Below are 27,054 nucleotides of genomic sequence, written 5' to 3'. Positions count from 1 at the left end.
AAAAATAGACAAAACTTTATGCAGTGAAGTTTGGCCCAGCCACATTAAGCATTCTTCTTCTTCTTCTTCTTCTTCTTCTTCTTCTTCTTCTTCTTCTTCTTCTTCTTCTAAGAAGATGTATAAGGATTATACAATAGATAGAAGAAAATTGTGTTGTACAGAATATGCAAGATCTACTATTGGTGATTTCATGAGGCAAGAAACAATCCATATTTTAGAGGATTTGATCGCCTTTAAAGAAAGAACCCTAACGCGTACATCCATAGTTTTGAAACTACAAGAGAATTCAATGTAAATTTCCATCAAATAATTAAAACCACATTTGGTAAACGGTATTAGGCCTTTACTCTGATAGTCAGCCTTTTTAAGTTTTCACAAAAGCGAATCCAGAGTAAGTGAAGCCACGGGTAGCGGAGCAGCATGGTTATAGTCTGTCTTTGTCTCCGATTCCTTGAGACTGACTGAAATGCAAGTCAAACAGCCACGGGAGCCAAAGAACAAAGGAGAACCCAGTTGTCATTATGCTGATGCTGATGCAACATCAAAAAGCGCCTGGCGTCACTGTGCAGTCCGCACATCCGGACTTCAAAGAAGAATAAATATTTGATCAGAATCGACTGTTTCCCTGGACTGAATTTCGAAGGGAAACTTCCCATGTCTTTTGCCTCCTTCCTACCCGGAGAGCTGTAATCCAATTCTACCCAGTGCCGATAATACGAGGTGCAATGGAGCCCTGAGGCCTGCCCGGGCGTGGCTCTTCTCTTTTGATCTCTCTCTCTTCTCTCTCTCTCTCTCTCTCTCTCCCTCCCTCCTCTCCCCACCCCCCACCCGCTCTCCCTTTCCGGGGCCCAATGAGGTCAGCTCATGAATATTGCTGCATTACCCCGAGCAGCTCTGGCTCCGCTTGGTACCTCGTGCATCCGTGGGCGTGTGCAGTTTAGTTTAGCCAGCCTAAGAGGACACCAAGTGGGGGGTAAGTAACGCTGATGCCGGCGGGAGCCATTGTTCGCAAAGAAAAGGGCAATCGCATAGCAGGGCAACTTAACAAAGCCCTCGATCCTTTGTAGAGAGAGCGCGTGCAAACTCTCCGCCTGCTTAAACCTGGATAAAAGTTCAAAAAGAGCTTCAAAATCTCGGCACACTGGAAATAGACCGTTGCTGAGAAGGGGGGCGGGGGAGGTGAAGATAAGTGAACAAATAGAGCCGCCTCCGAGCTACTGGCTGTTTTCAAGGTAGTCTATGCTAAATGGTGAAGTACGGAATTCCTTCTTTGTTTCTCTCTCTTCCTCTCCCCCCCCCCCCTGTTTTAACATGGAAATCTGCAGAGGCGCAACATTCTGCCACCTGATAAACCACGTGATGATGTCCCAGAGATCTAGGGGAGGGGGGGAGATTCTTGGTTTTGATTGTAGCTTTTTTATTTTTTTAATGGGTTATGAAGTTTGTATAGAGAGGTATCAACCGCTGCTGCAACTGAAGGCTTGAAGGAGGTCCTAGGAGGTCCTTGGCAGTTCCTTGGTAAAAGTGATGACTCCGCTGCAATGCAACTTGGAGGTGGGAGGAGGTTGTTAATGTGAAGGACTATTGTGTAGTGTTTTGGCTTTTGCTTTGTTTTGAGAATCTGAAGTTTCATTCAGTAAAACCAATTTGAATTTCAGATTGAAGATGAAGTGTATGAGAAACAGAGATTTCAAATAATTGCTAACATTTGGTAACCTGCAGACTTTAGGGTAATAGAATTTGGATGTAACAATAGTAATAGATATATGTAAAACATTTACTAATATAGGCTGAAATCCCATCTACACTTAGGAATTCTAGAATTAGAAGGTGACTATTTTATTTTATTCACTCTAATAAAATGCGGGTGGTGGACTGATCTTCTCCCATTTGATATATTGTAGTTGCCTGCATTATAATAGATTAATGATGTTTCACTTCTTTTAAGTACTTCATCTAAAATAAGAATCTGCACCATTGGCACCTAAGCAAATAATTAGATAATCTAGTGTTTTTCTGGCATATAACTTTATAGACTGCTAAAATCTGGCAACAGACCTTGTCTATTTCATCGTCTCATGTAAAAGTTTCTTGGTCACCCTCTCTCTATGCTCAGTTTGTCATAATTGTCATAATCTCAATCTGTTGAGATTAATATTGCACATTGAGGCTATACTTTTTTGGATTAATAATAACTTTGAGATCTACCATTCTACTATATATTTTGCCCATTCTTTCCATTAAAAAATGTAGATTAGAAATACAAAAATGTCTGTATTTCAGCTAAAACACACCCTTTGTAGAAAAATAGTCTTTAGCATTTGAATGCACAGAGCTGGAAGTTAGAAGGGAAGTTCAGCAATTCAAATAAAATTCCCTACACTTGGGGAACAAAAAAGAAATACAAAAGTGTGTGTTGGGTTGGATAGGGTGGAGGAAGAAATTAAAGTGCTTTACTAAATAGCTAGATTTGTTTTACATTATTATAAGTATGATTTAGTTGTAACTTGGAACATGTTTTCATTCTCACCTTGGAGATCCTGGTTTTGAGTTCCAAGTCCAGAGGTTCTCAATAATAATTATATTATTATTATTGTTGTTGTTGTTGTTGTTGTTGTTGTTATATCCCGCCCATCTGACTGGGTTGCCCCAGCCACTCCGGGCAGCTTCCAGCAAATTATAGAACCACAGTAAAACGTCAAACACTAGAAACTTCCCTATACGGAGCTGTCTTCAGATGTCTTCTAAAAGTCAAATTGTTGTTTATTTCCTTGACATCTGGTGGAAGGGCATTCCACAGGGTGGATGCAACTACTGAGAAGGCCCTATGCCTGGTTCCCTGTAACCTCAATGGATCTCAGTGTTGAACAGTGGGCCAAACAATGGGAGTGGCGACCCTCCTTCAGGTATACAGGGCTGAACTATTTCTTCTTTTGAAGAAGAGTATATTTTGGATGGATTGGCTCCCATGTACAGATTCAAACCTTGTGTGGCTTCAGCAGTAGTTCTACATCTTATTGTTTCTGATTGTTCCCTTATTATTATTTACCACCAACGTACCTGAAGTAATACAGAAGCTACAAAGGTGGTGGCCTGCAATTTAAATTTGCAAGGAAGACAGTAGAGGGAGGGGAGGAAGATAGGGTTAGACAGGGATGAATGTGAACAAACATGCAGTGAAATCTGGTCCATGTCTTCTTCCTAGGCAAGTGTGTATAGGATTGCAGCCATAGATACCCACATTTATTATTGGGCCTCAGGGTAAAGGGGATAGCCACTATAAAGTGAAATAATGGTGGGGTGTACAAGGCCTGTTGTTCAGCATTGAATGGGCACACAAACCTGTGTCAGCCAATCAGAACAAGACCAAAGCTCACCCAGTGAACAGCTCCCCCAGCTTGTTTGTATGGTTTGATAGTACACTAGTCTGATAGTGTACTAGTTTGATAGTACGCTACCCAGAACCTTTCATTACCCCTTTTGCAGAGTTGTGGGATAACTAGCACAAAGTGCGGTAAAAGTAAGCATGGAATTTGGGATGGGAAAGGCTGGATGACCCATTTTTAAACGACTGTATGGGACCAGCCCCACTGGCCTCCAGAAGTACTTAGGAGCAAGTGACTAGATGAACTAATTCTTTTAAGAATACTCCGGATGAGGTGATTTTGAGCGTTTGGAACCAGAAAATTAGCAGTAGAAAAGGCTCCCCTCCCCGGAATAGCAAATGTTTTTTCTGCAAAGCTGGAGTGCTCTCAAAGCAACCCCCAAGGTGACGACTCTGCCTTGGAGGAGAACGCAATACTTTTTGCGCCTGGGACTCTTCGCAAACCTCGTGGCGCCGCTTCCAACTCCGCCCTCTTTCTTGGAGGCACACGGTTCCCATTGTGGCGAGCTGGCTTGGTGATGCGCTGCTGAGTCATTTACGAGCGCTCTGTGTGTGCCTCTTTCCCCAGCTCGGAGGGCAGCTAGGGAGGGACGATGACCCTTGCGGGGCCGGACCTTTCTGCGACGCCTGGGAGATAGCATCAGCCATGAGCCAGCCGCCTAGCGGAGGCGCTGCTGCTACCGCCTCTCCTCGCCTGCATCCAGAGGGGAGCAGCAGCCGAAACAAGCAGCAGCAGCAGCAGCAGCGAGCATCCTCTCCAGCCAGACCCAAGGATTCGCCCGTCCGCCAGCCCTCCCCGGCTGCTAGCTCATCCCGCTCCGCGACGGCTGCTGCAGCCGTTGCCTCCAAAGCAAGCTCCGCCCGGCAGCCGCCGCCGCAGCAGCCGCTGCCGCCCGGGCAAAAAGCGGGCCGGGCGAAGGGAGGCGGAGTGGGAGGGGACAAGGCGTCCGCACAGCCTGCGCTAGCGAGGAGCGCGGCGCCGCTGGGAGCTGTCCAGGGCGGGGATGGTGCTGAAGTTCAAGCCGCCACGCCCCTGGTTCCGGCAGGAGGTTGCCCGAAGGCAGCGCCGAGGCCTGCGGCTGACAAGCGGGAAGCGCCTCCCAGAGACCCCGAGCTTGCCTCTCTCGGAGCCGGAGAGCAGCCGCAGCCGCCGGCTGCAGAGGAGGGGGAAAGGGAGGGCCCCTTCGCGCTCTCACAGCCTCCACCCAAGAGCTGGAGCCGAGGGAAAGCGGGCAGGCCTCTACCGAAGGGCGGAGGGGACGCAGCCCCGGCTCCTCCGGCCTCTTGCGCGGCAGCGAAGGGCGGCGGCTACTGGAAGGAAGGATGTCTGCAAAGTGAGCTCATCCAATTCCACCTCAGGAAGGGGCTGGCAGCGGCCCAGATGCAAAGCAAAGGCAGCAGCTCGGGGAACGGCGAAGACGCGGCCGCCAAGCAGCCTTCGCCTGCCTCGTCGACCCCGTCGCCAATGGCACTGGCTGGGGCGGAAGAGGGCAATGGGCGCAGCCGAGCCGCCGAATGCGCCTTGAGCCTCAACCCGCAGCAGCAGCAGGAGCTGCAGGAAGAGATGGAGAAACTGCTGGAGGAGAATGAGACCCTCAAGGTGAGCAGAAAGGGGGGGAGGGGTGAAAGAGTGTGCGCCAGCCCAGAGTGGGGAATTCCACTTGTAGAAGACAAAGCAATCGATCAATAGATGGTAAACCTTCTGGTTTCAAAATGGGGAGGAGACACAAAATGGGGAGGAGACATATTTTGACACAAATAGGAGCAGCTGCTACATTCCACCCACTCCCATAAAAAAGAAAATGTTTATATTCTGCTGCATTTCTGAGAGGGGGAGCTCTAGTTCTCCTCCTGTGCTACCCCTGATCAAACATTGGATTGTATGCATTTGATAAATTCAGCTTTTTGGAATAGCAGTCAGAATATAGTAGTTTCCCAGCCAGACCCTTACAGAGCATCCATGGCTGACATGCCAAACCATGAGCATCCATGTTCATTATTCCCCTCTCATGTGTGAAGCAGTCCAAATTTTGCCATGTGCAAATGCGTCTTCTTTACATGTCTTAAGGGAAATGTTTAAAGTAATTATTCTTTTCAGATCCGATGGCTCTTTCCTGCTACCATTTGTTTCACCTGTTAAGGAAGGGATTGCATGCTACATCTCCTTAAGATAAATACTCAGGAGTTGCATACTATCATATCAGGAATAACTATGTGGTGATGAGATAGGGAAGACCAACATGCCTCTTGCTTTGCCATTGAAGAGCTGTTAAGTGCAAATAGTGGGGAGACTATGGGTTGTAACCAATGTTAGTCAGAGTAAACCCATTGAAATGAATGGACTTGGCTATATTAGGGCCATTACTTTTTAGTAGGTCTACTGAGTATCTAGTAGTAGATACAGCTCTGCTTACTTCTTGTTGCTGGCCACAATGGATAAGTACCATTTACTTATGATTTATTAATGGATTCCCTACCGATATACATGTTGGCATATAAGAGCTATTATGGGGGCAGGCATAAGATAGCAATGGATACATCTGTCTAAAATATGTGTAGATTACCTGAAGGTGCTGTTTGTTATTGCTTTTAGTAATAGCACTAAAGGTGCTATTACTTTATGTGAACTAACCTTATATGGTGGATTTCTGTCTGTCTTGTCTGAATGGGTGTCAGAATGAGATAGACGAGCTAAGGACCGAGATGGATGAGATGAGGGACAGCTTCTTCGAAGAGGATGCCTGCCAACTGCAGGAAATGCGCCATGAATTGGAGAGGGCCAATAAAAATTGCAGGATCCTCCAGTATCGCCTTCGAAAAGCAGAGCGCAAGAGGCTCCGCTATGCACAAACTGGGGAGATTGATGGAGAACTTCTACGTAGCTTGGAGCAAGACCTAAAGGTACCATGGCAAATGGTGGAGGGAGCTGGTAAGGGGAAGAACACTTAGGCTAAGAAGTTGCTTTGTTGCTTTGACAGTTGTTTCATTGACCTCTGTATAAAGCTACCCAAGGCTCTACAGAGGCCATTTGAATGGGCAAATGTGTCTCGAAGACAAAAGGCTCCAACCTTGTAGTTGATACACTACCATCACTACAATATACAGTATCTCACAAATATGTGATGCAAACCTTGATGATGCAATCAGATTTGATTTAAAGAAACTGTAACATAATATAATTATGTTAGAGGCCTAGATCTTTTCCTCCTACGTTATGACTAGTTAGCCAAATTTGTATTCTCTTTCCATATTAAAAATTTCAGTGGTATGTTTTTTACCTTTTCTCTCCCTAGATTGAGAGACAGTCTGTATTCTAATTAACCGTATTTCATAGACAATTATGTTTCCCATAAGAACGAGTGAGTCATTCTCTCCTGCTGCTTTCTGGTAAATAGGAGGTTTCTGGGTTGCTTCCAGCCAATCATTTTTCCTTTGACTTGCTGTAACTAGGGGAAACTAAGATTAAAGCCACAATCTTATGTAGGCTTGTTTGGGGGAAAAGGCTATTGAAAGTGATCATTGCTTTTGAGAAGATATCAAACTGTAAATATAATAGCATGCTAAACAAAATGTTTAAAAGGCTAGCTGAATGTTAATAGATAGAGCTGTGTACCAATAGATGAAATTGGATCTTACAGATTTTTACTTTTAATGGTTGCTATACCAAGTCTACACCAAGATGACTAATAGTTCCTTACTTGTTTTTACAATTTTAAAGTACCACATGAACTGTTTTCTAATATATTCAGTTTTTTGTCATATCTTCATTTTTTTATCTTCATATCCATTAACCTAATTGATCTTTCAAGGTATGAAGATAGGATGTGAGAAAAATCCACGTAAATGTGTAAAGTGACAAAGCCTGTAAATTTGGAAAACAGATGACTTACAATTTAATGAACAGTCACTCATTGTGAGAAGTAAAAGGCATCTTAAGTATTTTTTCATTGTATTCCCTTTTACAGTGACATACAGAAGCCACACACCTTTAAAACGATTTGCGCCCTACTCAGGCATACCAGTGAAAATTTCTCCTGCCCAATTAAAATTTGTAACCTTGATTTCTAAAGCATTACTGGATTCATCAACCAAGGGGTACAGCCCCAGTTTTCATGTTAGTGTCAAGGAGGTTTTTCCACTGAGAAAAGTGAATGTAACTAAGACTCTCAAGTTCAAATCGAGCTTTTGGTTGGGCTGTGCCTAGTCTTCTAATGGAGAGAGATGGTATTTGATGTGGGAGTTCCTGTCACGTCTTAGCCATGTAATAATCAGGAGTACATTGGACTGCATGAACTAAGCCCCAGTTAGGCTCCTTGGTGGGGAGAGTAATTTATTCAACTTCTAATGGAATTGAACCTCTTGGTCTCTTCCAACTCTGCAGTTCTATGATTCTATGCAACTAATAGAATTGGAAGAGAATCTAGAGATAATGTGGTTGAACCCCAGACTCAATGCAGGATTTGCAGTGCAGGATGCGACTACAACAAACCGGACAGACAATTGCTCAGCCTCTGTTTAAATAATCAGGAGATCCCACCACCTTGTGATACAATTTGTTCCGCTGTCACACAACTTTTACCATTAGGAATATTTAGTGGAAATATACCTCCTAACTGGTCAGAATGCTACTCTAGCTTCAGAATTATCTACACCAACTCAGTTTTTGTTGGCAGACTACTCATATAACATAGTTCTGCTATAAATATGACTTTCTGCTTATTTGAAGTTTTAAATACTGTTGCATTTAGGTTGCGAAGGATGTCTCAGTGAGACTTCACCATGAGCTGGAAAATGTGGAAGAAAAACGCACCACCACAGAAGATGAAAATGACAAATTAAGACAGAAGCTAATAGAAGTAGAGATCACTAAGCAGGCTTTGCAGAATGAATTTGACAAGATGAAAGAGGTCAGTACTCACCCCTTTCTTGGGGAATTGGGGAACATGGCAAGTTTTTGCTCCACCCTGAATTTCATAATTGTTTAAATAGCAGTTGGTGTGCTTAATGGAAAGAGGGCAACTTGCATACAGAGTACAGCTACAGTCCAGTTTTGCAATCCTGCTGTCCTGCTTCTTTTGAATGCCCAATCTTTTCTAGTTCTCATTTCTGTTGGTTTGGTTGTTGAGTCACTGCATTTCATTCAAACTGCAATAAAATGTCCACAGCTTTTGAAACACGAAGAAGTTTCAAGCCGGTTTTGTATGTAGTTGCTGTTTTACTGAATAAGCAACCGCATGTTGCTTTCCCTGTGAGTCATGAAATCCAGCCTTTGAATAGCAGTTTGCCTCTTTAGATGTGGATCATACAGTAACTAACGACTGCAGTCAACTTCTCTTACTTGCTTCTGCCAGGATAAAACTCCTGAATATTTTTCTTGCATTATTTGCTTCAGCATTTGCTCTGACAAGTCCCACATGGGATTCATATTTCACCAGAGATCTATTTCTTCGGCTGTTATCTTTGTTTTGTTTTTGAAATTTACAGGCTCAAACACTAAATTTTTCACCCGGAATAGTCAAGACATAAATAGATGTTATGGAAAAAAAGAAAAGAAAATATTAACTATCCTTGATGTATTTAAAAATCATGAATAGTATTGTGAATCCTGATTTGGGGGGATTTCAGTCTTCTCTTGATTGCTCATTAACTTGCCGTTGAATCACAGTTGTTGGATTTTGATAATACCAATGAAGTGGCAGAGTGTTGAGCTCTTTTTGCTTACCTGTTCATCTGCTTCAATTAAGTTCTTTGGCAACAACCAACAACTAGTGAATAGTCAGTAGATCTGTTTGCACCTCTCTTGATAGCAGTGTCAACAGGTGTGATAAGAGGTAAACAATGCTTGAACTACAACACACACTGAAAATTAAAATCAAAGTTTTACCTTGAGACTAGCAATACCCTGGGGACAGGGGACGGGACTGAATGCTCAGTTTTTGTTTTTCTGTGACAGAATATGGAAAAAGTCATTTCCATAATATGTTTGGGTATGATGATGAAGTTGATAACAGTAAGACCTGCAATTGACATGCCTTGCACACAGATGTTCCAAGTTTCTACCTCCGACATCTCCATACAGAAGCTATGAAAAAAAACCCTTTCTGAAATCTTGGGAGAGCCACTAATCAGTAAAGACAATACTGAGCTAGATGAGCTAGCGGTCCGACTCTGAATAACGCAGCAGCTTCATATATTCCTGTCCTGTTTCAGTGAGAATCCAGCCATGGGCATCCTGGGTGGATTAGAAAGTGTGTGCAATGGATCTCACCCTGGGCTTTTGGAGAATGCTTACAGTACTATATTGTAATCCCATTTTGGGGAACAAGGGGTGTGGTTGCAGATAAGCTGCCCCCTTGGTCCTGGGGGAATCACCCTTGTTAACACCCTCATTCAGAATGACAGAGCCCATGAGGAAGAATATGACTTCATCTCTTGGGGTGCATTTGTTAAACAGCTTTCTAAGTACTCGTAGGTAACTTCATGGGGCTTCCTTCTCAAGCATATGGGGGATTAGAGGGAATGTTTGAGTGGCATAACAGCCAAGTAGTTGGTTTGACATTTTTCTTTTCTCTTGTGATCAGGAGTAGAATAAGTGCAAGGCTGGCCAACAGCGAGTTGTATCCAATGCTAGTCCTACTCAAGTAAGCTCATACAAATTAATGAACATGACAAACTTAGGCCCATTAGGTCTACCCTGAGTAAAACTTATATGGATACAACCCATATTCAAGCAGGATCCAGAGATGCATGTTTTACCCTGTTTAAAATGTAGTATCCAAAATTATCTTTAGTTGCTAAGAACTGCTTGTATAGCTGCTAATGACATTGCAGGGGTCTTTTTTTAAAAAATAAATCATTGCCATGGTATATGTGAGGGATGGGAATCAGTGTGCAAAAGAATCATGGCATCACAGATCCCTACAAGACTTGCCAACATATTTCAGGGCCTTAGGAGAGAATACTTTCGTACATAGCTCAGCAATATATTGCATTCCTTGCACGTGGAAGGGCCTAACCACATGTTTTATGGAAATGCATATAACAGGTTGTTTATGTGTTTTTTTAAGAAAAGCAGCATTGGGAGGGGGCGTTTTGAACTGAAAAGTGATGGTGTGGTGCTTAACTATTTCCTTGCTGGCTGCTATGGCACTTCAAATGAGCTCTCCTACCATACTCTCTTTCCCATGTTCTATGCACATATTGTATTCTGTTTTTGTTATATATAAGATTTATACCCTATGCCACATCATGTATGATCTTGGAGCAGGTTGCAACAAATTAATTATGTTGCATGAATACTTTTTATGGATTCTGGTTTTTAAAAATGTATTACAGGCCTTCGATCCGGACATATTAATTAATATCCAAAGGGCTGCAGGAGGTGGGGGAGTTTTCAGTTGCCACTGGAAGTGAACAGATCAGGAAGAGACCAAAGTTCATGGGGCTAGAATTCCACATCTGCTAATGCAGAGAAGGCCCTGTCTGCAGAGCCATTGACTATTTTTCTTTCTCTGTCAATTATGTTACCTTCAAAAGGTCCTCACCAACTGACCTCAAAGCCCAGCTGGATTGTTTGGAGAAATATAGGTACATATTCACCTAAACACCTGTAAACATGAGAGCAAAGAGTTGGACTCATTGGCAGGGTTTGAGTAAACATTCACAAATGTATATAATAAAAAGGTATTAGGAATTAATTGGGGAAATAATACGCAGGATGAATAAATTGAAAGTAAAACAAAGTAGAAGTATGAGGGAAGTCCAGGGGAGGGGGGGGCAGGGAAAAAAAGGAAAATTGTTAGAGAGATGTTTCATAAAAGATGTATATTTTGAAAAACCAACAAAACTATTTTTAAAAAATAAACATGAGAGCAAGAGTGGTACATATCTTCCATCTTCTCCACAACAAACTATGCTCTGCAAAGCTGCACCCCCCCCCTATTTTCTTTTCTTGCTGTTTCAGATATTTGCAAATAATGTATCATTAGCCTGTTCAATCCCCAGCATCTTCAGATGAAACTGAAAAAAGATTACTGTATCTAAACAAGTAGGAACTTTTGAGCCTGCAGCATCTTCATGGCAGAGATACTCTGAGACTGTGTTGAGATGATGAGCAGCCCCAATCACCTGTTCAGACGGATACATGTAGGAAGGACAATACTGTGTTGCATCTAAGTACGGGTCAGTGTAAGAAAAAATACCTCCCACTTTCGGCCCTCCAAGTAGCAAGGCAGTTTCTATGAGGCTTCAACAACTGCACGACAAGGAATAAATAAAAAGCTTGCAAAGAAGGGACTTTCAGAGAAGATTCAAGTAAATAAGGATATAATGTCCTGTTGGTTTCACTGCCAGGGCTTGTTATCCTCAAGGCTTGTTATCAGTCTGTTACATGCCTGCTGGTAAAATAATAATAATAATAAATAATTTATTATTTATACCCCACCCATCTGGCTGGGTTTCCCCAGCCACTCTGGGCTGCTTCCAACAGAATATTAAAATACAATAATATATTAAACATTAAAAGCTTCCCTAAACTGACACCTGGTTTTTCTAGGGGGTTGGCTTGAGTCTAGGCAGGTTGTGAGAGATCCCAGATGATCCCTTGTATTAAGCTGTTTACAGAGAATCAAAGTCTCCAGAAGAAAACCATTGTGTAACCAGCAAAGTGAGTTTAGTGAACAATGTGAACTGTGCTGTTTTCTTATGGATGTGTTTTGAGAGACAGTCTCTGTGTGCAAGTGTTATCTGTGAGCCTGTGTCAGAGAAATATCAGCTCAGACTTGATCTTGCTATGCAAGCTTGAATTCCTGAACTGCGATAGTAACCAGGGCTACATGCCCAAGAAGAGAGAGAGAAAAAAGGCTGCTATAGAGACTGTGATGGGAAGAAAAGGTCATCATCATTCTCTGGCATTTCAGTGCTCTGCCTGCTTTTAGATTAAAATGTTGGGACTTAAACAGAGAAGGGAAATGAATTTTACTTCTAGGGACTTTGTCATGTGTATCCCTCCTTATTTCCCCCCCCCCTCTGATAATCCTGTTTTAGTAAAATATATATTTATTAAAAAGGCTAAAACAAGGAAAATCACCATTACTCTTTGCCAAAGTAGGGCATAGCAGCACACGTTTACATAGAGGCCTTCATGACCTATGGGAATTGTGAGGCTAGTAGCAATGCTGGATCTTATACCACAACCATGAAGTAGTCCCTCCTTTGCAGGGTGAGCACTAGTTTTTGTGTCACAAGCTAGCAGGAACATTTGAAAGGTCAGTTTTCTTACTGATCATTATTATTTATGCAGCTACAATTTGTACAGCTGCAGCACCCATAGCTGGGAAATTAATGGCATCTTTTTTCCAGAAGCAACATATTGCAGTTTAAAGCTTAGAAATGTTGAGATATCTCTCAAACAAAAGTGCAACCTTAGCAGGACTCACATGGATCCTAACCAAGAAATAGGGACCAGCTGCACATCTGTTGCACTGTAAACTTACCATCTATGAAGTCCATAGACTTCAAAAATCAAAGTTAAATTTTCTCTGAGTTTATTAAGAGCTGAGGAGGTAAACTTTGGTAGACTCTCACTAATTTGTGAGTGAGCATGAGGGATTATGCCATGCTTGGAAATTATAAAGGTGGAAATTTGTTCTATTTTTTGTTGGTTCTTCCTAATATATGATAAGCCTACTATAGCTACACCTGGTAGGAGCATCGAACCACTATCCTTTGGGAAACAATTACGGCTGATTCAAATGGTGCTGAAAAAGATCCAGGGGCTATGGTGGAAGTAATGCCTGACCAAGTGTATCTACAAGTACAGCTGTGCTTACCCACTGTTAATATGCACAAGCTGCAGACGTTTCACTGATCCCCTCATATGAAGCAGCTCTCTAGGAAATGTTGGCTGTATCTGTGGTTGTGTGAGATCAGATATTACTTCTTCCATACAGCCTTAGCAAGCATGTCCAATGGGTGATGAGAGAGCTGTAGTTCAGCAACATCTGGAGGGTCTGGTTCACTGCACCAACCCTAGATGGAACTATTTTCTAACATCTGAACCACTCATTTAGATTTGAGGGTCTTTTCCCTCCTGTCTTGAATTATAATGAAATGCTAAATCCATGATAGTTGAAACTTGCCTCTAATGACTTCCCTGCTTTAGGTTTCAGATGGCTGGCCATCAAGCTTAGGAGGTATTCGCTGAGCACATGCTGTCATTCTGCTTACCTAGAATAAAGAGAGACTTAGGTTCATTTAAACCAGGCATCCCCAAACTGCGGCCCTCCAGATGTTTTGGCCTACAATTCCCATGATCCCTAGCTAACAGGACCAGTGGTCAGGGAAGATGGGAATTGTAGTCCAAAACATCTGGAGGGCCGAAGTTTGGGGATGCCTGATTTAAACCCTGATTGATAGTGAGTGTTCTGGAAGCTCAGTTACCAGAAAAATACCATGCTAGAGGTTTGACTACACCTTTAATTTGAATATTGTAGATACCAGCAGTTTGCATCCTCGATAATATGACTCAGTGTAATGATTATAACAGTGTCGATGCACCAGGACCTCTTTCTGCACTGAAAATGTTAAGAGATGAGAATACCTACCAGCTGGAAACTTAGACCTCTTGATAGTTTCATAGCTCTCAAGATCATGTCTTGAGAAAATTTCTGTTTGGAAGGTGCAGGGTGTGTTGGGGAGGATTTTCAAGAAGGCCTCATGCAGATTAATCTTATGCCTTTTAACATGGGTTAACCATTCTCCCCTGCCCTGGTAATATCATAGTGATTAACTTAGCCTGGAAACATACAGCTCAAGAGAAAGAAAGAAAAATGCACATTGCCCAGCAGATGTCAACCTGATAATAATAATAATAACAAAGGATTATTGCAGTGAATAGGAACAAGTGTGGCAGGGGGTTGGGTAAGAGAAAGAAGATTAGTCTGCTCTTTGCTCTATCAAAATGTGCATTGGGTTAGATCCACACTTAGTCATGCCTAGAGTATTCACTGAGTTAAGTTCTTATATTTCATTGGGTCTTTCGCCAGGCTGGATGTGTGTGTGGATTGCATGGAGGTGTCAGCACTGCTGACTGAACTGATCTCTCCTTTCTGCCCTCCCAACAGATAGGTGGTATCCCTGCTAGCAGAGCCCAGTGGGAAGCTCCCAAATGACATATTCTGAAGTTGGGGAAGGGGGCATGGTTGAGCTGGCCTGGGATCTACAGGATCTTGAGCCAGTCTTGCTGCCAGGATCACAGTTGCCATGTCAGGCTGTGAATAGGGTCCAGATCTCAAGGGTTGAGCCCAATCTTCTTGTACCCCCTGACATGCAAAGCCCCATGAGGCCGGTGGGGGTTAGGATTGAAGACAAAGTGTAAACCTGAAAAGCAAGACGTTTCCCTCCTCAGATTCTGCAAGGAACCCCACCCAATACTAGGATTGGGCACCGTTGGTCATTTGTTAGACTTCCAGATGAGTTCCAGACTGAGCCATCGTCCAGAGTGCTGGTCCTGTTCCCATAACTTGCAGTGTGACTGGCTGTTCCCATTTCTGACCAGCAGGGATGAATATTTTCTTTGCTCCAGGATTACCTCAATGTGATAATGTAAAATGGATGATACCCCTACGTTCATGTAAATGCAAGTACTATGGCTAAATTGAGTTGTGGATGGCCTTATTTTGTTGTGTTTTTCAGTAGCAACGTGATACTAAAAGCAACTTAAACTGCATGCATTTGATTTTTTTTAAAAGAAGATAGAAGAAAGTGGTATATTGCTAGGTGTTCTACTGAAAGATTAGTATGTTGCATACTAAAATTACTCCTGGGTATGCTTCATATTCAAAAGAAGGATAAAAAATGTTTTTCTATTTGGAAACCTATGCATTCGGCAGGCGAAAGAGGCTATTAACTTGTCATAAAATGTTTTTCACAAAGCTCTGGTCCTCAGTATTCATAAAGATGTAGGACACGTTGGGAAAGTGTAAACAGCATTTGTCAACTCAGTGATGCAGAACTGCAGAGAATAGCAGCATCCTAAAGTTGCCTCATCTACCTCTGGTGTGGTGAAAGAAGAATTGAAAGCATGTAGATCTCTTTTAAACTACAAGATTTCCATGTCGATTTTTAATGGGAGGGGATAGTTTTTTTTTAAAAAAATACATCATTTGTACTTACATACTTTGAATATTTAATTTATTAAAAATAATAATTACAGAATGCTATTGTTTTGTAAGGGATTATCCTGGTATTGTTTCAAGGTAAATGTCTCTGGATTGTGGAGCCAAAAATATTATGGGGAAAAAATAGCTGGAAGTTTTGTCTTTTCAAATGATGTTTTAATGGATTTGCATTGTGTACACTTTTCATACATCTGTTGACTACATCTGACCTTTATGTCCTACCCCTGATCTTTATTTTTTGCAGTCCATGAAAAGAAGGGGAAGCAAGGACCTTCAGAAATCAGAGAAAAAGTCACAGCAGACACCCACCGAGGTGAGCTCAAATCTACCTGCCTATTCTGTGGTCTAGCTCAGGCATAGGCAACCTTGGCTCTCCAGATCTTTTGGAACTACAACTCCCATGTTCCCTGACCACTGGCCCTGTTAGCTAGGGATCATGGGAGTTGTAGTTCCAAAACTTCTGGAGAGCCAAGTTTTCTCCTTTTCTCCCAGGAGATCAAGCTGGCATATATATACTTCTCCCCCTCCCCATTTTATCCTCACAATAACCTAGTGAGGTAGGTTAGGTTGAGAGCCAGTAGCTGGCACAAGGTCGCCCAATGGGCTTCATGGCTAGTTGAGAATTTGAACCCTGGTCTCCCAGCTCCTAGTCGTACACTCCAACCAATACACCATACTGGGCTTGGAATGCAAAGATTCATGAGTGCAAGTGTTTCCTTAGTCAAGCAAAGGAAATCTGATGCTGTTTTTGTGGCACTTGTTTGCTAGAACACAGCCCAAATATTAATTATAATTAATTCTCAGTATCTATGCACCTAAAATGCAAAGCCTGGACTACTGTTGAATGGCTATAACAGTGATAAACATAGATCACTATTATATGGCAATAAATGTCACAAACTATTCATTGTAGGATAACATTGCCCTTCATTTTATAATGCCAGGAGTATGAATCCCTTGGTCAGAATCTCAGCTATTCCTCAGGGGAACTTAAACAGATCAATGTATTGTAGATAAACACCCTACACATAAAAATATATGTGAATACATCAAACACAAATGATTTTAGCTATGCTTCATCTGTGAATAAGGTTCCCGAATCTCCTTTAGATGTAGCATCAGATTTTGCTCTTATGGCCACGGCACAGATCTTTTTGTAATTGAAATATGGGTCAAATGGAGGCTCGCCTCTGTTGAAATGAATGTAGGATGGGAAGACTCCCACTATGTTCTTTGGGGGTCAGTATGCTACACTTCAGTATTTTCTTTTGTTGAATTGTCAAGTGGTGTTTTGGCTTGCACGCATGAAGTAACTGCTGAATAACCATTTCCTTTTGTAAGGAGGACAGTGAAGATCTGAAATGCCAGTTGCAGTTTGTCAAAGAGGAAGCTGCCCTGATGAGGAAGAAGCTGGCCAAAATAGACAAGGAAAAGGACAGATTTGAACACGACCTGCAGAAGTATCGGTCATTTTATGGTGACCTAGACAGTCCCTTACCCAAAGGGGAAGCAGGAGGTCCACCTACCACAAGAGAATCAGAGCTCAAGCTCCGTCTGAGATTAGTAGAAGAAGAAGCCAATATTCTGGGAAGGAAAATAGTGGAGCTGGAAGTGGAAAACAGAGGGCTGAAAGCAGAGCTGGACGACTTAAGAGGGGATGATTTTTCAGGGGCAGCCAACCCCCTCATGGGGGAGCAGAACGAATCCCTCTCAGAATTACGTCAGCACCTTCAGCTAGTTGAGGACGAAACTGAATTGCTGAGGAGGAACTTGGCTGATGTAGAAGAACAAAACAAGCGCATCACGACAGAGCTGAACAAATACAAATACAAGAGTGGGGCTCACGACAGTTCAAGGCACTACGATAGTGTCAAGATGGACGCGCTGCAAGAAGAGCTCAAAGCTGCTCGCATGCAGATCAATGACCTCAGTGGTAAAGTCATGCAGCTCCAGTATGAGAACAGAGTCTTGATGTCCAACATGCAGCGCTATGATCTGGCCTCTCATCTGGGGATCCGGGGCAGCCCCAGAGACAGTGATGCTGAAAGTGATGCAGGGAAAAAAGAAAGTGATGATGACTCTCGGCCCCCACACCGCAAGCGCGAGGGGCCCATTGGTGGGGAAAGTGACTCGGAGGAGGTCCGCAACATACGTTGCCTGACCCCCACTAGAAGCTTCTACCCAGCGCCAGCAGGGTGGCAGAAAAACTTCACCGACCGGCAGCAAATGAAGGACATCCGCTGTGAGGCGGAACGCCTGGGCAAGACGATAGACCGTCTGATTTCAGACACAAGCACCATAATAACAGAGGCAAGAGTTTATGTGGCAAATGGTGACATGTTTGGACTTATGGATGATGAAGATGATGGCAGTCGGATAAGGGAGCATGAACTTCTTTACCGGATAAATGCCCAGATGAAGGCGTTCAGAAAAGAGCTCCAGACCTTTATTGACAGACTAGAAGTTCCAAAGTCTTCGGATGACCGAAGTACAGATGAACCTTTGTCAGTGAGTCAGGTAGATTTTTACCTATTAAGCCATCCAGGTAAAAAAATTCAGCCCAAGATGCCATGGATATTTGAGCCACATTTTCTTAAAATTATTATATAATAGTCTTCCTTTTACATTTCTCTGGCTTAATTGTAAATTTGCCAGATTAATGTTAGTAACCCAATCACAATACAGTGGAACCTCGGTTTTCGAGCGTCTCAGAAGCCAAATGTTTCGGTTTTCAAATGCCGAAAACCCAGAAGTAATTGCTTCCACTTTCAAACATGCCTCGGAAATTGACCAGCTTCTGAGGCATGTTTCTCAATTTTCTCAATTGAATCTTCCAACTGCCCTTTGCGCCTCGGTTGTCGAACGTTTCGGAAGGTGAATGATCTTCTGGAACGGATTACGTTTGTCAACCGAGGTTCCACTGTATTGGATTCTTAAGACTGTGTGGGGCTGGCATCAGTACTGGCAATTGCATTGGATCCCTCATGGCTCCTGCTCCTCAGACTTTCTTGTCTGGGCTTCCCCTCTTGCTTGCTTGCCTGCCAACTTCCTCCCTGGCAAGCTGTGCCGGATTTACGTATAAACTGAACAAGCTATAGTTTAGGGCCCCACTCTCTTGGGACCCCCCCCCAAAAAAAAATTAAAGGGGAAAAACCCTGGATGTACATTTCCAAAAAATAAGATAAGTTCAACAATTACTTTGATAAAATACGCATTTTGTTATATGCAAATGGCTTTAGATACCTATTAGGTCCATAAATTACCATATAGCATATATTCAACACAAAAAACAGTGACAATTTGTTGTTGACAAAGGACAGCTGGACATATAAAGGGCCCCATTACTGTCAGTAGCTTAGGGCCTAAATCCGGCCCTGCTGGCAAGCAACCGTGGTATTAGCAAGGGGGAGCCAGCAGCACCATATTGCACAAAGGAGATGGTGGTCTCACAGTGAGAGTGCTGCTGCTGTTTTCTGTGCCCACACACACACAAAATTAACAAACCAACCTGGAGTCAGCACTATATTCAGCTTTACAAGATGTGCCAAATCTATTGTGGAGGTTGGCAGAAGACTCTCCCCACATCCAGTAGAACATCCAGCTCAGAATCTAGCTATGATCCCCTTCAGCCTCCCAGTCGAGCCCATGAGTTCCTGTCCTCTTGCCATGCCTCTCCTTACCCTAACCGCTCAGCACAGCAAATAGACTTCTTAAAACAAAAAATCACAGGTACCAATGAAAGTACTTTTTAAGCTTCCCAGCTGTGCAGAAGGATGGTTATTTTGGGGGGTGGGTGGGTCACAGTTGGGGAGAGAAGGTTAATCCCTTCCTCCCTATGTGTTCTCTCATCACAATCAGATATGATTGAAAAAAGGCCCCCAATGGCTCCAATGTGAGGGTTTTTTAAAAAATCCTAATTGCTCCAGTTGCAACATTTTTAGGGAAGAGATTGCAAGTGAGCAGGATTAACCTTCCCTTCACCATGCACTTTGACCCTCCTCCCCATTGCCTGAAAATCACTGCCTCCCCATGTGGCAATTTGGCCTTTAAAAAGCCTCACATTTGTGAAATAGCCGGAATTGCCTTGGAGTCTCTTGCAGAAGCCCATGCACTAGTTTTTGAAACCTACCCCTGCATCTTATAATTCATTGGAATGCCAGGGTTAATAATCTAAATCATGTATTTCAATGTGCCTCTGCTTTGTCAAAGCCACAGGGTTTATTTCTACATTAAGTGTGAAGGTTTTTAAAATTAGGGCTGGCCCAGACTGTCATCAGCTGTAATGCTCTGGTATGTGGTGGGGCAATGCCTTCTTAAGGTAAAACTTTTGAGGTGAGAGACAAATGCATGTGTGCATTTCCCCCCTCAGAGATGGTAGAAAAATCCATGAGAATTATGTGTCAGGGAGTACAGATGCATATGCATGCTCCTCTGGTCATATACTACATAATATACATGGTAAAGGTAAAGGTAAAGGGACCCCTGACCATTAGGTCCAGTCGTGACCGACTCTGGGGTTGCGCGCTCATCTCGCATTATTGGCCGAGGGAGCCGGCGTATAGCTTCCAGGTCATGTGGCCAGCATGACAAAGCCGCTTCTGGCAAACCAGAGCAGCACATGGAAATGCCGTTTACCTTCCCGCTGTAGCGGTTCCTATTTATCTACTTGCATTTTGACGTGCTTTCGAACTGCTAGGTTGGCAGGAGAATATACATGGTAGGAGGTTGCAAATTTAGACTCAATGCACCCCAAAAAATCAACAGCTTGCCAATGTTTGAATTTGTCCTGACATTCATGTTTAATGAATGGATGTGGTTTTAACCTTTCCTCTGTCAGTAAATCATAGATGCAATGAACGTAGTGCTGCCCATTGCAAGTGGATGGAAATGAAAAGTGAAATAAAATTTCACAAACTGGCAAAAGGAAAACCAAATAAAAGCATGGCAGCATTTTCATGAGACAATTTTGATGTAATCTCAGATCTAAGGCAATATAGTCAACTTCAGAATACCATTGATGAGAATTTGTTTCCAAGATAAAAGCAATCTTTTGAAAATTGATCTGCTAAAACTAGTCAGCCCAAGCACACAGTGTCTTTGCAGGTCTAGGTTCCAGATACTGATTTTTTCACTCTCTGGAAATTTGTTTGCTTATTGTTTCATTAATATAGCATTATCTTGTCTTTGTACCTTCCCAGATGTTCCAGCCTATCATTTTACTGATTCTCATCCTTGTATTATTTTCATCCCTTTCTTACACAACAATATTTAAGCTTGTCTTCCTTTTCACACTGTTCTTTGTGCTGTAGACCTTTTTTTCATCATTTTACCATTCATTGTAGTATTATTTTCAGTTTGTTTTGTTTTGTCCATCCCTCCCAAGACAAGAAGTGCAAGAGCTATAAGTTTCTGTAGCCATCACTACTGTTGTAAAAACACTGAAGACTACTTGTTTGAAAGAAGGCAAACCAGCCCTTAGGTGCCAAAATGCAGTCACACAGGAAGCAACGACAAACAGAGGACACCATCTCCACAATGGAATTGATTGTGGTCATCAAAAAAAAAAAAGCTAGGTAAGTAGGTTAAAAACAGATATTCATTCTTTTTATTTATCTATTTTATTTTTAGGGGGGGAAATGGGAATAAGGCTGTAAACAGCTAATAGCTGTTTCACAGAACATTTAGTAAACTATACAATAGTAGAAATGTTGCATGTTTCCCCTCCGTGCAATGCTTATACAGTGGTACCTTCGACATCTGAATGACTCGACTTCTGAAGGTTTCGACCTCTGAAGGTTTTGACTTCCGAAGTCGGCAAACCCAGAAGTCTTTTCGCTGCACGTGCATTCTGCACCTGCACCGAAGCACAAAATCGCGCTTCGCACATGCGCAAAACAAACGCTTCGACAACCGAAGGATTCGACTTACGAAGAGCGCTGCGGAATGGATCGCCTTCGTAAGTCGAGGTAACACTGTATTGTACTCACTGCAATTTGTGTTCTTCAGAACAGAGCTGTGAATTTACCGGGTAACATTAATTTTACATGGAGTTTGCCTGTCTTCCTGGCAGTTGATATATATATGCAGAGCTTCTACCAGCATCCTTTGGGAATGTATAGCTCCTAAGTCCTGGATCAATCCTCTGGAACATTGAATGACTTAACATCTCGTAGTAAATGTAGATTTGGTTTAGTTTAAAGTCTGGTGATACCTGAGTGGTATAAAATGTCAGCGACAAATGTCAAAATAGCATGGATAATGATGTAGATCTGGCCTTTATTGACCAAAGCCATGGTGAGATAGAAAAACAACGAAGGATTTCACTTTTTGTGTCAGCTGATCACTTATCAGTGTGCAAGCATCTAATTCCATCTCACCCCCAAATATGCCATATTTTTGTTTGAGGGAAAATTAGGAAATGACCCTTAGGTGTTCTGTTTCCATTAACGTGAATGCAAACTTAAAAACAAGTCAATTTGGGGAAACAGTGGAATAGCTTTTGGAATAGCTCAGTTGGTAGAGCATGATATTCTTAATCTCAGGGTTGTGGGTTCAAGCCCTACCTTGGGCAAAATATTCCTGCATTGCAGGACCCTTGTGGTCCCTTCCAGCTCTACAGTTCTGTGAAATTCTAGATACAGTGGTACCTCTGGTTAAGAACTTAATTCGTTCCGTAGGTCCGTTCTTAACCTGAAACTGTTCTTAACCTGAGGTACAACTTTAGCTAATGGGGCTTCCCGCTGCTGCTGGCCACCGCAACACAATTTCTGTTCTCATCCTGAAGCAAAGTACTTAACCCGAGGTACTATTTCTAGGTTAACGGAGTCTGTAACCTGAAGCATCTGTAACCTGAAGTGTATGTAACCCGAGGTACCACTGTATATGTTCTAGTGATGATGATCTGGTCCAACTCACTCTCCATTTTTTGTGTGGACCCTATTTCTGCATTTTCTTAAGATACAACTAGTTGCCTTGGCATTGGACAGATCACTGAGTAAGATCCTGTCTCTCTCTTATATTTTTATTTTTTTCAGTAAGATTACTTGGCAATGTCCCTCTACAGCCTGTGTTTCTGGCAATTTGCAATGTAGCAGTTTCTTTCCTTCTTTCAAAAGAATCCCTTCTAGACAAAACGTATCCCATAAATTCTCTGCACCAGAGAGGATTGTTGTTGTTTTTCTTTTTATCATTCCCTTGAGGGGGGGAAATAGTCAGTTTAAGAGTCGATGACACAAACCCATAATTATAATTTTTTAAAGTTAATGACAGAAATGTGCTGACAATAAAATGGTAATTCTATTTCCCCACCCCTCCTTAATAAATGTGCCATTAAGCACTGAAGGGCGGGTTGTGCATTCACACCCAAGAAACGTCAGACTTTACTGTAACTGCTGCTTTTTTACAACAGGGCAAGATCACACTGCAGCTCTCTCATTACAGACCTTCCTGGGTGGTTTTAGGGCGAGACAACCAGAGCAATTGCACTAGGCCACGTACTCCCCAATTTCTTGGGCTCACGTCAGCTTCACTTTGTACTTGGCAAAGTCCAGATAAAGAGAATTGAACCTTGGACCTTTTGCACACAAAGCATGTGTGTGATGGCTGATCTACAGCCCTTTCAAACTTACAAGTCTTCCTTGATGTCCTTGATAATGGGCTCATGCAAGCAGCCACCCTGTGCAGAATTTCACAGGCAGAGTAACTTTTTCTATCGGATGAAGTGTGCATGTACACGAAAGCTCATACCAATGACAAACTTAGTTGGTCTCTAAGGTGCTACTGGAAGGAATTTTTTTATTTAGCTTGAAAGCTGAGGAATGTGGGATGAGTCACACAGTCCGTCCCCCCCCCCCCCGCCGCCACCCAAATTGTGCAAGCCATCTCTGCCACTCTCAAATTAAATGGGGGTTTGAAAGCTCTCTTTCAAGGACATGGATATTTCTTTCCTCTGAAAATATTTTGTGCCTGGAGCTCCTGGTCGCAGATATAATAAGACAAGGATCTGGTGACATGTGTCACCAACACTTCGGAACCAGAGCGGAAGAAAGCAGGTGCCACGGTGAAGCAGAAATACACCCAGTCATTGGAATATAGAAATATTTGCCAGAAAGAGGGCCTGAATGTGTCATAACGAAAAGAAAGATGAACTGCTGGTGACCTTCAGGGGTTGTTTACAACATGTACAGGGCCTTAAGAACATCACACTCCAGTTCCTTTGCTAGGCTTGGAATAGACTGAATTAACTTTATGCTTCTGCAATGACGAGGGGAAACAAAATGCAGGAGAAAAACTTCTCCCTCTCATAATTTTAGAACTCAATGAAGCTGAATGTTGGAAGATTCAGGACAGATAAAAGGAAGTACTCCTTCACAAATAACACAGTTAAACTTCAGAAGTGGCGCCAACTTAAAAGGAGGTTAGACAAATTTATAGAAGATAAGGCTGCCAGTGGTTACCAGTAATTGCGGCTATGATCTACAACCATTCTTGGAAGCAGTATGTCTCTGAATACTAGTTGCAGGGAGACACTAATGAGGAGAGAGTTGTGTGTCGAGGCTTACCAGAAATTACCTTAAATAACTCACAACTGACAACAGAATTATGGTTTGGTTTTTGGCAAATAATTTAGGGCCACAACTTTATTAAATACACCAATTTTAATCCGAGTGTTGGCTTAGGCTTTTGGTTCTTCACTCATCCTTCTTTAAGAAAGACTATCCCCATCTGTCCATTTAGGACAGGACCCAATCAGCTGTCCCCTCTGGACAGGACTCACCTCATCTGCCCAATTGGGGCAGGACTCACATCAGCTGTCACCATGGGACAGGACTCACCACTGTCCGCTTGGACAGTTCCTGCTCCGACTTCCTGAAGGGAAGTCAAGTAAACATACCTGGGAGAGAGGAGGTGGCTGAGCCCAGTCATTCCCTCCTCTCTTTCACCAAGAATGTTCCCCAAGGCTCTTACTCTTATAATTGGGCCCAACATCCCCGCCAATGGTGGGATGGTAAGGACAAGATCGCAAGCCCCGAGATTCCTTTAACGGAATACTTCTATATGGAGCAAACGGAGGTGGGGGTAGGCATCTGTGTGCCACACCCCTCTACCAACCGATTAACCAACCAAAAGCCTAACCGCCAACCTAACAAGTTGTGACAATTTGCTAGCGCAGTAGGCGAAAACCAAGAGGCAAAGCCAATCAGCCAATTGGAAAATTCCTACTGGCCCCTGAATACAGGCGGCCCCGAAGGCAATAGCAATGTCGTGCTAACCTGCAAGAAAAAAGGGCGGGTGGGAGGGGATTCAAACGCCAAAGGCAAAAGTGATTCTAAAATGGAGGGCAAGCTCTTTAAAAGGGGGCCCCCACCAACCAATTAAAACCCTGGGATTTGCATACGCACGCTCCCATTACTCAGCATGACCTGTGGCCTTACACTAACCAAACCCTGAACTAAATTTCCTATCAGCCCTACCACAATCCGCTTTATATTGTATGATATAAAGCGCTTTGTTGCACTCAAGTCCTTCACACAAGCTTCCCATAGGCATCTGGCTGGTTACTATGACAACAGGATGCTGGAACAGATGGGCCTTTGGCCTAATCCAGAAGGCCTCTTCTTAGGTACTTAAGGGTTTTACAGTGGGCCAGGGCTAGAATGTTCTTTTCTTTTTCTCATGGCCTTCAGGCCCTTGACGCTATATGCATATTTTTTTGAATAAGACTAGAACATTTGTTCCTGATAGCAATGTATGTTCACGACTGCAATATGTAGTGGAACTGTCCAGTAACAGATTTACTTCTTCACCTGCTGTTTGTGAGAAGCAGGCCTTAATGTGGGATCATATTACTATAATAGAACCTGAGAAATTACCATGCACCTCTTTCCTGTCATAATTGCATTGTTCTTGTCTTATCAGACTGAATGTACCAAAATATTTATGAGGAAGTGTATTTGGCCTATTTGTGAATACATCACTCAATACCTTCTGCAGTCTGCCTAAATCCTGGCAGTACCTGGAGAAAGTCATTTTGACAGGTTGGAACTGAGGCAGATTATACCATAGGGAGTGAACCATTTACTCATAAGCCTTTCAGCATATTCCACTGGCGTTCCAGTCAGCATAGGCAACGTGATTGGGAAATGTGCTCTGCAATGAATTGCTACCACCAGAAGAGAGGGGAAAGAAAGGGCAAGACAATTGCCCACAATTGTACTTCTGTGGCACTACCTTTAGTCACAGATTTTGCATGCACAGCATAACATGATCTACCTAGGAGAGTGAATAAAGTTTGGCTCCAAATGCTTGCCTGAGACAACTTCTGTGAAGTCATTTTGGGGGGGGGGTGCTATTTAGGCAACAATGCAGAATACAAAGATGCTGTGTGAGACAAGGTGAGATAGGCTGGACAAGCAGTATTTGTGAAAAGGAACAGCAACAAGCTGAACCGTGTAGGAAAAGTGGCCTCTATGCTCAGGCTTCGGCCTGTGATGTCATATTGGCGTTCATGAAACTCCTGTAGGTCTTTCTGGTCTTCGTTCACTTTTTTCCTTTGCCTGTAACTCAGTGGTGGCACAAAACCTAAAGGCCAGCCTTTTATCTCAGAGGTCCCTAGTATTTCTCACAAAGGACCAGCTGTAGGCCTAAGTCTGATAACAGTCACATTGGTTTTGCTAAGACTCTGAACCAAAAGATGACATTGTATAAATGTGCTCTTATGCTTGGTGCAAGGGGAAGTAGAGTTCATAGCAGAGCTGAATCATAAGCACATACTTTTGAGGCTTAAAACATCCTTGAGACACACTCTACTGTGCCCCTCAATATGGAATGAAACACACATTTTTAACCTGTTGGAAGCAAATGGGTGTTTTGCACTGCCAAGGACTACATAGTTGATAATGTGTCTTGAAACCTAATAGGTGGAGGGGGGGGGAGAATAACCATTAAAAATGAGCCAACAATATAAGTATTTTGAGCCAATCATTTCCTGTGGGTTCCTGAATGCTGAAAAACATTTGCTATAAATACATTACATTTTTCCTTAAAATGGCTTTTGACCACCATAGTGACTACAGTACTCCACCTCAGAGCAGATAACAATTTTAAATACAAGAATATATAATATACTGTGACATGAAACTTATAATTATGCTACTAAAAAATTGGTTTTCATACTGTGGTTGAGGGAGCTGCAATGCTCAGGGATTCCACGGCAGATGAGCAGGAATCCATGGTAGATGCTGATGTGAAAAGGGTTCCATGGTCTGAAGGCAAACAAGTTTTTCTTTCAAGTCTTCATACCCATCCTGGGCAGTATAATTCTTACTTAACAAAGATAAGAATGATACAGACTTGTATTGTGGTGGAGAGAAGGGGAGTTTTCTAGATCCTCAGAGCAGGCACTGAAAATGCCCCCCTGCAATGCATTTGTAAGGGAAAACAGAGAATGAGAAGGTCTGGAGTAAACAATTGCTATGGAAATCAAGTAGG

The 27,054-nt window shown here is 42.7% G+C and overlaps 1 protein-coding gene across 3 annotated transcripts; it reads left to right on the top strand.

The window, feature by feature from the left end:
• Nucleotides 1–3,890: 3,890 nt before the first annotated feature.
• Nucleotides 3,891–21,131, top strand: MTCL3 (MTCL family member 3). 3 transcript variants are annotated; one of them, XM_088666109.1, is made up of 6 exons: nt 3,891–4,985; nt 6,062–6,286; nt 8,134–8,292; nt 15,809–15,877; nt 16,906–18,072; nt 20,948–21,131. In XM_088666109.1, exons 1-6 carry the CDS (start codon nt 4,032–4,034, stop codon nt 21,041–21,043), a joined length of 2,670 nt encoding a protein of 889 aa, XP_088522235.1. In that variant the 5' UTR covers nt 3,891–4,031; the 3' UTR covers nt 21,044–21,131. The 3 variants fall into 3 exon arrangements, with proteins under 3 accessions (XP_088522235.1, XP_088522234.1, XP_088522236.1); XM_088666108.1 differs by having other exon boundaries at nt 16,906–18,081; XM_088666110.1 differs by having other exon boundaries at nt 16,906–18,081; nt 20,763–21,021.
• Nucleotides 21,132–27,054: the final 5,923 nt, after the last annotated feature.

This window comes from Zootoca vivipara, chromosome 3, assembly GCF_965207765.1.
Source record: "Zootoca vivipara chromosome 3, rZooViv2.hap1.1, whole genome shotgun sequence".
Lineage (NCBI taxonomy): Eukaryota > Metazoa > Chordata > Lepidosauria > Squamata > Lacertidae > Zootoca > Zootoca vivipara.
This window is presented reverse-complemented; position numbering and strand designations above follow the sequence as displayed.